This window comes from Sinocyclocheilus anshuiensis, unplaced genomic scaffold, assembly GCF_001515605.1.
Source record: "Sinocyclocheilus anshuiensis isolate Anshui unplaced genomic scaffold, SAMN03320099.WGS_v1.1 scaffold2198, whole genome shotgun sequence".
In the NCBI taxonomy this organism is placed as follows: Eukaryota; Metazoa; Chordata; class Actinopteri; order Cypriniformes; family Cyprinidae; genus Sinocyclocheilus; species Sinocyclocheilus anshuiensis.
In genome coordinates, this window is record NW_015560625.1 from 330,807 (window position 1) to 345,100 (window position 14,294).

The 14,294-nt window shown below is 34.5% G+C and overlaps 1 protein-coding gene across 1 annotated transcript in view; it reads left to right on the top strand.

The window, feature by feature from the left end:
- LOC107681920 (receptor-type tyrosine-protein phosphatase mu) overlaps positions 1-14,294 on the top strand; it is a 250,840-nt gene that overhangs the window by 145,221 nt on the left and 91,325 nt on the right. Inside the window, exon 12 of the mRNA XM_016478293.1 lies at positions 12,008-12,284. Within this exon, the coding sequence (XP_016333779.1) occupies positions 12,008-12,284 (277 nt within the window). The remainder of the gene's footprint in view (positions 1-12,007; positions 12,285-14,294) is intronic.

Consider the following 14,294-nt stretch of genomic DNA (forward strand, 5'->3'; position numbering starts at 1 on the left):
CCCTCTCCCTCTCACACTCTCACACACACACACACACTCTCACAAACACACTCTCTCTCACAAACACTCACACACACACACACACACACACACTCTCTCTCTCTCTCACACAAACACTCACACACACTCTCTCTTAAAGGTGTGGTGTTCATGTAGACATTTACATTTAGTCATTTTGCAAACATTTTTATCCAAAGCGACTCACAATTGGGGAATACATAAAGCGATTCTTCTTAACGAGGCAAACAGACACAGGAAGTGCTCGTTATACCAAGTTTTAGGTATTGTTCAAATAAGTACAAGCTAGAAAGGGAAGGAATAAATAAAGAGAAAGACAGTTTTTTTTCCTATAATTTAGAAGGAAGTCAAGTAGCTAATATGCAACGCTATCTTACAACCAATTTGTACGTATTTTACGAGGTGGCTAATTCTTATGAATTTGTATGACCTCAGCTCAGTCTTTGCCAGGTTGAGCTGTAGGTGATGTTCTGAAAAAAGTATCACAGGTTCCAAAAAAAAAAAACATTAAGCAGCAAAAACGGTTTCTTACATTGATAATAAATCAGCATATTAGAATGATTTCTGAAGATCATGTGACACTGAAGACTGGAGTAATGATGCTGAAAATACAGCTGCGCATCACAGAAATAATTACAGTTTAACACATATTCACATAGAAAACAGCTGTTTTTCATTGTAATGATATTACTGTATTTTTGATCAAATAAATGAAGCCTTGGTGAGCAGAAGAGACTTCTTTCAGAAACATTAAAAAATCTCATCCATCCGCATCTGTATTCTGAGCGCAGCGTCGTCTCACAGAGAGATTTCATATTAAAGGCCACATCAGTCTGGATCTGGCTCCGCTCCAAACACTAGTGAGTACACTACATAGGCAGCATGTTGAGGCGTCATAGACGCTGCTCCAGAAAGCATAATTATTTTGCTTTCTATTATTTCTACATTTCATATTTAACAACAATTGTATCACACTGCAAGAATACATCTTAAGAAGCTTTTAATTAGCCTTTTTGCCTTGTTTTCCAGATAAAATGTCAAAAAATCCTTGAAACAAGATGCCACTGCTTGAGAAGCAACACGTTTTATATATTTTGTCTTTAACATGTGTGTATTTTGTTTCACTGCACTGGCAGAATGTAAAAATGTTTTCAAGTGCAAACAAGTGAAAAAAATCTTGTGTAAAACAAAAGACAAAATGCACACATATTAAACATGAAGACAAGCTGTACTGCTGCTCATTTATGCTGCTTCAAAGGGATTTAGATATTTTAACTGGAAATTATGAATCTATAGATTTTAGTTTTTTGCAGTGAATATGTTTTGTATTGAAGGGCGTGACTTCCGTTCTTACACACGACAGTAAATCAGGTTACAAACTGCCTAGTTAGTAGGTAACAGATCTGCTCACTATTTCAGTTTTAGTTTTAGTCAGTGTTATTTTAGTATATTATTATAATTTTTATTCAAATTTTGAATCAGTTTTTGTATTTTGCGTTTTCATTTAAAGGAGACATATTATGCCCCTTTTTACAAGATGTAATATAAGTCTCTGGTGTCCTCAGAATGTGTCTGTGTAGTTTCAGCTCAAAATACTCCACAGATCATTTATTATATCATTTTGAACATGCCTATTTTGAGTGGAAGCAGAAACAAGCTGTTTTTCGTGCCTGTCTCTTTAAATGCAAATGAGCTGCTGCTCCCCGCCCCCTTTTCCAGAATAGAGCTGCGCCATTACAGCTCGGACCTGCTAAAAACATCTGTTTTTGTTCTGATTATCATGTTTATCGCGCTGAAATCATGCGATTTAAACCATATGAGTTTAAACTTCTGATATACGGTTTTCTGAGCGCACACATCTGAAGCACACGCACAGAAAGCGGCTGTCGCAGCATGTGAGTACTAAACTAAGTTCTCATTCACACACAAGTTTACGTTAAAAACACACGAGTTACAAAAACAGTGGGTTTTCATATGTCACCTTTCATTTTAGTTAGTTTTAGTATTTTTGAGTTTTTGTAGTAGTTTTTTTCCCCCCATTTTTAGTTATTTTATGCGTCTGAGCCGCTCAATACTCACAAACAAACACACACTAGTCACGATACATGATAAAACCAGTCTAAACTGCCCTGAACCAGCCTGCTAGACCAGCAAACAGCTTAGACTGGTTTTAGAAGGGTATTTATGAATATTATGATCATGATGTTTATAATATCTTCATACCTTACAGTCGCATTGTTCAGATTAGGGCTGGATGATAATAGAGTTACATTTGTGAGATTTGATATAGAGTACATATCATTTGTTCATGTCAACTCAGAACCATTATATAATATTAACAGAAACAACTTTTGATTTTAACAGTGTGTTAATTAACATTAACTAAGATTAATAAATGTTTTAGAATGATTTTTTCATCCTTGATTCATGTTAGCTGCAGCTCAGGCAAACGTTAGCTAAATAATATTAATAAATATTAACTTTAGATTCTAATAATGTATTCGTAAATGTTAAAATCGAGATTAATAAATGTTTTAGAAATATTTTTAGTTCGTTAACTGGGGTCCATTAAATATTAATTTTTGATTTTAATTATATATTCATAAATGTTGAAATTAACTAATATTAATGAATGTTTTAGAAGTATTTTTCATTCTTAGTTCATGTTAGCTGATGTCTATTTAAAACAATAATTATATTAATATTAACTTTAAATTTTAATAATGTATTCATAAATGCTGACATTAACGTTAACTAAGGTAAATACATTTTTAGGCGTATTTTTTCATTTGTAGTTCATGTTAGCTGAGCTCCATTCAAAAATATTAATTATATTAATAATAACTTTTTTTAATAATGTAATCCTATATGTTGAAATGCACTACGATTAATAAATGCTTGAGAAGTGTGTTTTTTAACTCATGTTAATCTTGAAGTGTTCCCCTGGTTTCCTGTCAGGTCACGCTAGAGTCGTTAGAGGTTTTCATGAATTAGTTTCAGGCGCTCAGGGAGTGATTGTGTGGCGTCGCTGCAGTCCACGACTCAAACAGCTTCCTGAGAAACAGGCTGATGTGATCGATGCGGACAACTCATCAGAGCTGCTTAATTACACATTAGCTGTGTAGTTCTCTTACAGATGGTGTGTAAACAAGCTCATTAAACAGCAGATCCGCCTTTAGCTCCCAAAACTTTGTGATGATCTTTAGTTGCATCGCCATTTCCCACGAGCCATGTTTGATATTTTATTATTATAGCTTTTATTTATTATATTTTCACTGTTTTATTTTGTGCTTTTGCCATTATTATTATTATTATTATTATTTAAATATTACTATTTAGGTTTATTTTTATTTCAGTTTTAGTTTGTTGTTGTTGTTTCCCCCCCAGTGGTATTTTAGTATAATTAAACAATATTCCAATTTTTTATTAATATTTTAAATTGCCCTTTATTTTTATATATTTCACTTTTCATTTCAAATGTAGTTTTTTTTTGTGCTTTTGCTATTTTTATTATGATTATGATTATTTTTAATATTACTAATTAGGTTTATTTTTTATTTTAGTTTTAGATTTAGTCTGTGTTATTTTAGTATCATTAAGATGTTATTATGTTATTTATTTATTTTATTACTAATTTATTTATTTATTTCTTACTAAGATAATATTATAGTTTTTGTTAATATTTTACATCATTTTTTTTTGTGTGTGTCTATATAGGTTTTATTAATTTTTATTGTTTATTATTTTTTTTATAAGTTATAAGTTAAGTTTTAGTTGAATGAAAATGAGAAATGTTGCTGTATTTCAGTTACTATATATATTTATATGATTCCTTTAAATATATTGATATTATTTCAGTTCATTGTTTTATATTTCAAGTAATGAAAATTATTTTTTTTTAAATAGTTTGTTTTATTTTCAGTTTTAGTTAACTATAATAACCTTTTCAATTAGTTGCCGATGCAACTTTTCTCACTTTTGTTTTTCATCTAATATTTGTATTTAATATCAGCTTTAATTTAATTAGTAGAAATGTCTTGAATAGGTTTAGTTAATCATGACTTCCAGGCTTTATTTGTGTGCGGTATTTGTCTGCTGGTTCTCTGAAGGTCTCTGTTTCTGATTTAGTTTTATGGTGATGTAGTTAGCATCAGCGTCTCTGATCACGTGTGGCTCGTCAGATCAAAGTGCGTCTCAGATGAAGTGCATGTCGCGCTCTCCACGGCGGCCATCTTTGACGTGCGGATCCTCCGTTGCTGTCGGCGATCTGCGTTTGGCCCCGGGGCTGAACGAGGCGGCCCCGTTCATCTCACGCACATCAGCACTGACAGAGCGACGGCCCGTCAAACACACACACACACACTCACTTCTGTTCTTCTCTAAGAAATAAAGCTGAATTATTGCAGAATAATAAGTGGCTGAAGAAGATCCTGTGTTTCCACAGTAACAGCAGCAAGAAGAACATTACAGGTTCAGATGTGGAAATGGGTTCCTGTGCCACCCGTCTGCAGGACTCAACCTATTACACACACACACACACACAGACACACACACACACGCACGCATACTCTCTCTCACACACACACACACACACACACACACTCAGACACAGACACACACACACACACGCACGCACACTCTCTCACACACACACACACACACACAGACACACACACACACGCACGCATACTCTCTCTCACACACACACACACACACACATCTCTCTCTCTCTCTCTCTCTCTCTCTGTCTCTCTCTCTCTCTGGCTCCAGTGTTAATAATCAGAGCAGAAGCGTTTCATATTCCATTATCCTGCTCTTGCAGCAGAGCACGCTCAGATTTCATTCAGCTGGTGTTATGATGATATTTAGATCATGTTTAGATCAGATTCAGAGAAACGACGCGTAATGCGACAGCAGTCCAATCACAGTTCAGTATGCAAATAATCCAATGCATTATTTAGTATGCAGATGTTGTGACGTCATCATCATTGATTTATTCTATTTTATTTTATTATTTATTTAATTTAGGTTTAATGTCTTGATCAAGAGCATAATAGTGATAGAAGAATTTATTTCATTTTTTATTTATTTTATTTTATTTAATCTAAAAGGTGAAATGTGTGACTTTAGATATTTTATTATTTTATTTTATTGTTTATTTTTTTCATTATATTTTATTTAGTTTAAGTGTGTTGATCAAGAGCATAAGAGTAGATTTTATTTTTATTGTAAATGTTTTATTTATTGTTTGTTTATTGATTTATAAGTGGTTTATTTATTGTAAGTGTGGGACTTTATAGACAGTATTTTATCATTTTATTGTTTATATCGTTGTTTTTTTTTTATTGTTAAGTGTAATAATGGTAGTAGAATTTATTTTATTTTATTTTATTTTATTTATTTTATTTTATTTTATTTTATTTTATTTTATTTTATTTGAGAATCAGCACATAATGTGACACCCTATTTACAGTGTAAATGCAGAAATTGAAGGATAGAAAGAAACGACCAATCACGATTCAGCATGCAAATGAGACGGTCGCTGTTATTCAGCGTGCAGATGCTGTGATGATGTCATCACCACTGGTTACATTTTGAATGTTACAATGTACATCAGCAGGAGAGTTTCAGACTTTACTCTTAAAGTTGTAATGTGTGACTTTTCAGATCAAGTTAAAGCTTATACAATTTATAGCAACCAAAAATGAGTTTGAATTGCATCCATATACAAAAAGCTTTGAGCTGAATGAATCGCAGGAAGACAAATGAGATGTAGTCCGAGGACTCTCAGTGCTGTTGCTGAGTGTAAGGGTTTCAGTACAGTAACAGCGCTGTTGAAACACACTGATGTTATCTCTGCGTGTCTCCGCAGGTGTCCAGTAACGTGGCTGAACATCTGGCTCATTCCCTGCAGGACTGCTCCAACATCCAGGAGATCTTCCAGACGCTCTACTCACACGGATCCGCCATCTCCGAGAGCAAGATCCGCGAGTTTGAGGTGGAGACGGAGAGACTCAACAGGTTAGAGCGCACAGACATCAGGATCTGCTGTTGAACTCTAGCATACGCTCAGATCACAGGGACACTCCGGCTTTAGTGTGTCTCTGCATCCTAGTACAGTGGCATAGGGAACAAGGGCACACTGAAATTTACCCGTCAGTCATTGCATGCCACAGTAGTTCTACTTTACATTTTAACTACATTGTGTGCAGTATTGAAGCTTATCATATAAAGTCACTGTTATTTTTCTGTTTGTTACTGTAAAGCTGCTTTGAAACAATCTGTATTGCATAAAGCGCTATAGGAATGAAGGTGACTTGGCTTAAAATAATATACATTTTATGTGCACATAAAATATTGTATACATTTATATATATGAAATGAGGAACGGTATATAATATTTTTCTGTATTTACACAAGTGCTGTATGTCATCATACCAGTGTTGTTTTGTTAATTCATTGAAATAAAGCTGAAAATAAAATATTAGATAAACTTTTTAAAACTCAAACTGAAATAAAAAATAAGCTAAATAGAAATATTTGAAAAACAAAACCACATAAAATTACTAAAATTAAATTAAATAATTTAATTCAGTAAAATGAAATAAAATGAAAGTTAAAGTACTAAAATGACTAAAATTCACACAAATAAATATAACCTAAATAGAAATATTTAAATATATATATATATAAAAATGACAACACATAAAAATATTAAAACTTAAACGAAATTCAATAAAATGAAATAAAATAAGTTTAGCTAAGCTTTTAATGTTTAAGTTGAAGTACTAAAATGACAAATTCAAACTGAAATAATAAGTTAAATAGAAGTAAAAAAATAAAAAATAAAAATGACAAGCACATAACAAAATTACAAAAATTAAAAGGAAAATTGAAAAAAAGAAAAGCTAATTCAAAATATTAATAAATACTGTAATAGTATATAAATAATACTAAAGAAAACACTGCATTACACAGGAAATCCTGAATTTGGGCAACTTAACTGTTGTCTGATGCTGTTGCAGATTCTTCAGGAGTCTCTATACTGAGTGTGTAGGGAGCAGTGAACACTATGTAGGGACCCTGTGAATTGCACATATCTGATCGTGTTTGGCATTGTTTGTTCATGTCATGTTTTATTGTGTGTGTTTCAGTCGTATCGAGCACCTGAAGTCTCAGAACGATCTGCTGACCATCACGCTGGAGGAGTGTAAGAGTAACGCCGAGCGGATGAGTATGCTGGTGGGGAAATACGAGTCCAACGCCACCGCGCTCAGACTGGCCCTGCAGTACAGGTACACACACACAAACCACCATACATGCAGAAGCTGGAACCAGAGCCAACACTGTCTAATTATAATTCTAAACACAGTCGCATTTACATGCAGGATCAGCATCAACATCAGGAAAGACTGTTTCTCCGTCCTTTCAGATGGTTAATCGCCGTCATTGATAAAAGCATCAGAAGTGGTGTGACCTACGGACGAGTGTAATGAAAAGCTGCTTTATCACTGTGGAAATCTGTCTGTCACACACATAGAGACACACACTCTCTCTCACACACACACACACACTTGCATATGTGGTTTACGGGGACTCTCCATAGGCGTAATGGTTTTTATACGGTACAAACTGTAATTTGTTTCCCTAAACCAACCCCTCACAGAAAACTACAGGCATTTTTACATTTTCAAAAAAACGTTACGTTGTGCACATGCAGTGTTTAAAACAGAGCTGTATTTGTTCCTTGCACGTGCGTACCGACCTGAAGACCCGTACCGATACTGGTAACGGTATCAGCTCGTTTATTTGTACTCATTCTCATTAAAATGCTCTGATTAAAAAAAAAACAACAATCTACAATCTAATCTCTATCACACGGCATGTGTACAGTGTTTACAGTGTCCAGACAAAGAAACACAACAGAACAAACAGAGCAGAACGTTCATATCAGAGGTTACGGATGTCTAAGAAGTAAATCTATTTAATAGAAAATTGAGTATAAATGTATTATTCACATCTGTATAGCTTATATATGAATCATCTTAAACTATCAGAGCTTTGCAAAGTAAATGTTTTTGAGCAGCTGATGCAGAGCTAGGATATTTTGCTTGAACTTTGTGTAAATGTATAAGGGAAAGGTTTATACCTCAGATACTGTCACTGTTTTTGTTTCTGCAGTTAATTTTTTAATGTTTTCTAATCGCATTTTTAGCTTGTGGTGTGACAAAAGCTTTTTTAAAGTGTCTAAAAAATTAGCATTTCATGAGCTCATAAAATGAGAAAAATGTTTCAAAACGTTTGTTGTTTAAAATAGTTTCGATGCGTGTCGCACCACAGGACACATTCAGAAAGGAAACGCCACTGATTTCTGCTGGAGCGAGCGTGTAAATATTACTGATTTTGCATTAACGAGGAGGTTAATTTCCTGCGTTGTGACTGTGTGTGATTTTAAATCTCATCGTTTGTTCATGATTTCTGTAGCCTGAGCTTTATCATGAGTATCACACACACTCTCTTCTCTCTGTCTGGTTCATCTGTAATCAGCACAGAGCTCCAGTGAGGCCCTGATTTGCCCTTTGACCTCTGAACTTTGACCTGAGTGTGCCATCAGCTGTTAATTAACTTCCCCTCTCACCTGCGCTGTCTCTCATTGGCTTAAATAATTTATCACATGATATTTAATCTCTAAACTGAAGGACCGACAGAGATCGCCTTTACCCAGCATGCCGTGGGCTAGTGACGTATTAGCATGCAGCACAGCAGCTCATCCAGATAATGTCATAGAATTCATCCTGTATTAATAATTTCCTATGAAAATGATGTTCAAACTAAATGAAAGAGAATATGTATTATTGATGCACGTTCTGTGTGCATATATAGATATAAACACACACAAATGCATATAATATACAAAATATAAATATTATAACATATAAATATTATATATAGAACTAGTAACGAAGGACCGTTGAGTTGCTTCATTAAAAGCTTATTATATCACTGTATTAAAAGCTCTACTGTATGATGAAAGAGAGATGGACTGAGCGAGTGTGATTACCTGCATCTGATACAGAATTCATTCTTCAGCTCAATCTCATATTCACAATAAAACATTAGTTTGAATGTCCGCTGAGGAAAGCGATGCATTCTTCAGCTCAATCTCATATTCACAATAAAACATTAGTCTGAATGTCCGCTGAGGAAAGCGATATCTTTGTCCTACTATCCTTTCATCTGTTGAGGGGGATTTCTGATGACAGCGCTGCTCACTGCATCTGTTAACTGCGTCTTACAAGATGTTGAAAGTAAAATAATTTCCTTGTTTACAACCCTGTTTCAGTCTCTTTCAATATAAAAGTCTTTACTGCGGACTCACTCAGAAAAACAGTCTCTTGTCGCATCTAACGGTGGAATACTGCCACTAAAATCACCATCACAAACACACTGTTTCCCAATACTAAATACTACTATTATGTATATAATATATTATTTATTGAATAATAGTATTTAATAAACAGCAACAGCCATCATAAAAGTTGCAAGTCAATTCTAGAAAAACAGTCTCTTGTCGCATCTAACGGTGGAATACTGTCACTAAAATCACCATCACAAACACACACACTGTTTCCCAATACTAAATACTACTATTATGTATATAATATATTATTTATTGAATAATAGTATTTAATAAACAGCAACAGCCATCATAAAAGTTGCAAGTCAATTCTGTCAAAAGTACAAAGGCAGCGCTTTGCTATGCAACATTAAAGTTACATAAAATATAACGTGATGAGATTTTGCCCTCAGCCAAAACTATCTGCTCTGGAACAAATAATAGATGAATGAGAGCAAAGACTGCCCGTTAGAATGAACCAAAAGGAAATATATCTCATGTTTAACCAATCAGAGCCGGCGGTGAACGGCCGCTGACGCCATGGAGCTCACGTCTCCCAAAACATCAAAGCATATTTTCAAATAGACTTTATCTTTATTAACAAAACGCATATTTGAAGTCTAGACATGTACATTCTTGCCTAAAAAACTCTTAAAACTACATTCCGGGACACAAAAACAGTATTATTTATAAAATTGTAGTGGATTTAGGCGTCTGTCATGACACTCGCTGTGATTTTTATATTTTTTCATAATATATACATGTGTGCGTGTTTTGTGTTCAATCTTGCTGAATATGGTGATTATGCTCATATTGTTGCCATACTGCAGTAACTCTAAAGATTTAACATTCCAGAAAAGGGTTTTCCAGCAGCTTGTTTTTTCTGTGTTTAATGAGAAAGCACAGGAAAGGGCAGGCGGTGTGGAAGTTTGTAATTTCATTAACTACAGTATATTTATATATGCAGCTTTTTATATTCACAGATAACCTTTTGCTAGCAAACCCAGACTTTATTACAGATTAGCGAACCCAAAGGTCAGATTAGCATCAGTCAACATTCAGCTAGCAGCTAGCCGCTCTCGTTCTGTCCTCTCTGCGCTAGCGCCTGGAGATTTGACTCTGTTTTAGTTCATGTGAAGTGCATGAAACACAAGCTCTGTTTGCATCCGCTGTTGTTGCATGTTTTTGTCATGGTCGCTTAACATCGACTTTAGCTCTAGCGTATCCGCGCGGCGCTCCGGGGCTCCTGTGGCCCTTCCCGAAAACTGACACAGGGAATTTCTGATGTTTGCCCTTTACGTCCATACATGATTAAACAGCAAACACGAGCGTCTCATTGAGCGTCTCATTTATTCCGCTGTTTTCCTCCACTGGTGGGGAATACTGAGAGAGAAGCTCTGAGATGAAAGAGCGACAGACGAGCTCCTGATGAATATGGTTATAGATCAATAACCTTCCTCACACTCATCCTCAGTCTGTCAGATCTGGAACTGAAGCATGTTTTCAAACTAAACTCTAGACAAATTATACTGTACCTTTTTGTTTAGGTAGCTCTCAATACATGTTCATATCATATTTCACCTCAAAATCCAAAACAATTCTGTGACATTATTTTAATGAAATTAAAAATAAATAAATACATATAAATAAATAAATAAAATGAAATAAAAAAATCACATTACTGCATTGTAAAAACACATTTATATATGATTTCATTTTTTAATTGTAATTAAGTTAATACACATTATAATATTGATTTTTTTTAACTTTAACTCTCAAGCATCTTCAAAATCAAATAAATAAATAAAAGTAAATAAATAAATTATAAAATAATGAAAAAAATAAGATTGTTTATCTTATTAAATTATTATTATTTTAATTTTACATGTTAAATTTTGTTTAATTTTTTTTACATTACTTATTACTTCTAATAATATTTTTAGGAGCATTTTTCTTTTTAACAAAAATCCAGTATTTGTTCTCTAAAACAGTATTAAAAAATCTGTATTATAGTAATGAGAACTGAATGAGAATTTAATGAGAATAACTCAAAATTGTTATGAAAATAATGTCATGCAAATATGTTCAAATATTTGGGGTCAATTTTTTTTTTTTTATGTTTTTGAAAGAAGTCTCTTTTGCTCACCAAGGCTGCATTTATTTGATCAAAAATACTGTAAAATTTGTGAAATAATATTATCATTTTAAAAAGCTGTTTTCTATGTGAATATCTGTTAAACTGTAATTTATTTCTGTGATGCGCAGCTGTATTTTCAGCATCATTACTCCAGTCTTCAGTGTCACATGATCTTCAGAAATCATTCTAATATGCTGATTTGCTGCTCAAGAAACATTTCAGATTATTATCAATGTTGAAAACTGTCGTGCTGCACAATATTTTTCTGGAAACTGTGACGCATTTTATTTTTCAGGATTCGCAGATGAAAAGAAAGTTCAAAAGAACAGCATTTATTTGAAATAGAAATATTTTGTAACATTATAAATGCATTTACTGTCACTTTTGGTCAATTTAATGCATTATTTGTGTGTCCTGTGCAGTAATGTGGTATTTTCTCTCTCTGTCTCTCTCAGTGTGTATCAGGTGGTTGTTGAGGAGGAGCGTCCTCGAAGGGCTCGTGGAGGTGAAGCGGAGATCCTGCGCTGTTATCCGCTGCCGGTTCACTATCATAACGCCAGCGGGCTGAACTCACAGTACTACTACAGCGCTGAGTTCCCCTCTGCAGGCGTCTCATCTCCGCAGACGTTCACCGTCGGAGACAACCGGACCTACGGCGGATACTGGAACGCCCCGCTGCTGCCACACAAGAGCTACAGCATCTACTATCAGGCCGTCAGTGCCGCCAACGGGGTGTGTTCACTCAAACCAAAACTGATGAAATAAAATACACTTCAAATGAAATAGAAAAAAGTATGTGTGCGTGTATATGTGTATATATATATATATATATATACACACACACACATACATATGTTATAAATTCACTGTAAACCACGGCTTCTTGGGGCTTATTGCTTTTATATATTTTAAACTTCAGTTGGTTGCCAAGGTAAAATTTCTCCTTTCATTTTAGTTTATCTTTATTTACTAAAAATAACCAAAACAAGTTAAATAAAAAAATATATTAAAATTATATATATAAACAACTACTAAAATGACAAAAACAACTAAATTACCTAGCTTTAATTCAAATTAAAATAAAACTGAAAATATAAAAATAATAACTGATTCAAAATATTACATTTACACTTATGCATTTATCCAAAGCGACTTACAAAAGCGATTATATTAACAAAATCTAAAATAAATGACACTAAAATAACACTGGTTTATACACTCCAGTGAAAACCATTGCAATAATTAATGTTTTTGCCTCGATTATATATTTAAAGCTGACAAATATGTCAGCAAATATAACTTTTTTAAGCAAATATTTACATTTTATTCATTTAGCAGATGCTTTTATTCAAATCGACTTACAAATGAAGAATACAACAAGTGATTCTTTCGGAGTTATATTTAGTGAATATTCTCATTCAAGGACTAGTTTGTACAAAGTAAAACGTATGTAAACAGAGGACATATTATGAAAGGGCTGTGGTGAACATATGCAATGTTTGAATCCATTGAGATGATCATATTCAAGTGTTTTTTCAGGTCTTGAAATTGCATTCGGATCGAGCTCAGTCGTATCGACTGATGTGTTTACATGAAGGATTTTCAATACAGTTATGGATTATTTGGGTGCATGTAAATGTAGCTACTGTAAGAGCTAAAACAGATATATTCAGAATTAGATTCCTAAACCATGTGATGTTGCATTGCTTTACCAGACAGCTGTATTTATTTACGTGCCAAAGCCAGTTTTTACTTGCATTTGGTGCTTGCATTTCCAGCACAAATATCTAAACATCCTTAAATCAAGATACATTTACTGGAGAAGCAAAATGACTTAATGATATTAAGTCTTGCTTTCTGAGTAATCGATGAAAATTAAGTGAGTTTATGCTTCAAACAGGAAAATATTTGCAGATGGAGTCAGAAAAATAAAATTGTTTTCCCTTTGAATCAAGCTGATTTTCTGATCACATTGGCAGATATTTGCTCTTGTTTTAAGCATAACTTTTGATGCTTTTTTTCAGAAAACAACGTTATCTTAAGTCATTTTGCTTCTTAAGTAATCGCATGCTGATTTAAGAATGTACTGGAAAACAAGACCGAATCCTAAGTAGTAAAGTCATTTTTGCAGTGTTGAATGATAATTTTGGACGCTGTGGGAGAGACAAACGCTCTCGACGAGTGGCTCTCCACAGAAGCGCGGCGGCCCGAGTCGATGAGGAAGGTAATTGTGGGTAAGAAAGAGAGCGGAGGTGAAGAGAGTCCCTCCGGATGCCTCGAGCTCGACCCACGTCCTCAAAAACACACGGAAGAGGCCGTCAGGGAGCAGGTGCCGCTCGGAAAACACTTTGAGTATCACAGCGACGTTTCTCGAGGCTTTAGAGTGTCATGCGTGAATTAACTCGCTTTGACTTAATGCATCTCGCTCTCTCTCACCGTGCTTTTAAAGAAAACACGCTGTTCGGATTGACAGTCGAGCTGCTGTAAAAGGCCGTGGAAGAGCCGGCGGCTGTAATTGATGTCCTAATTGACTGAGGATCTGTGTTTTAGCCTCCTGATGGATGCAGACGGGCACTTACTGAGACGGCCCTCGGATCTGTCTATTCAAGAGCTGTAATTCATTAAATCAGGCCTTGCAGTGCCGTCAGGACGCTGGATGTGCTGCTAAATGCACATTAGTGTTTGCTTTTCTTTGTAATAGCGGGACGAATGTTTGTTTATGTTGTCGTGAGTCTCGTTCAG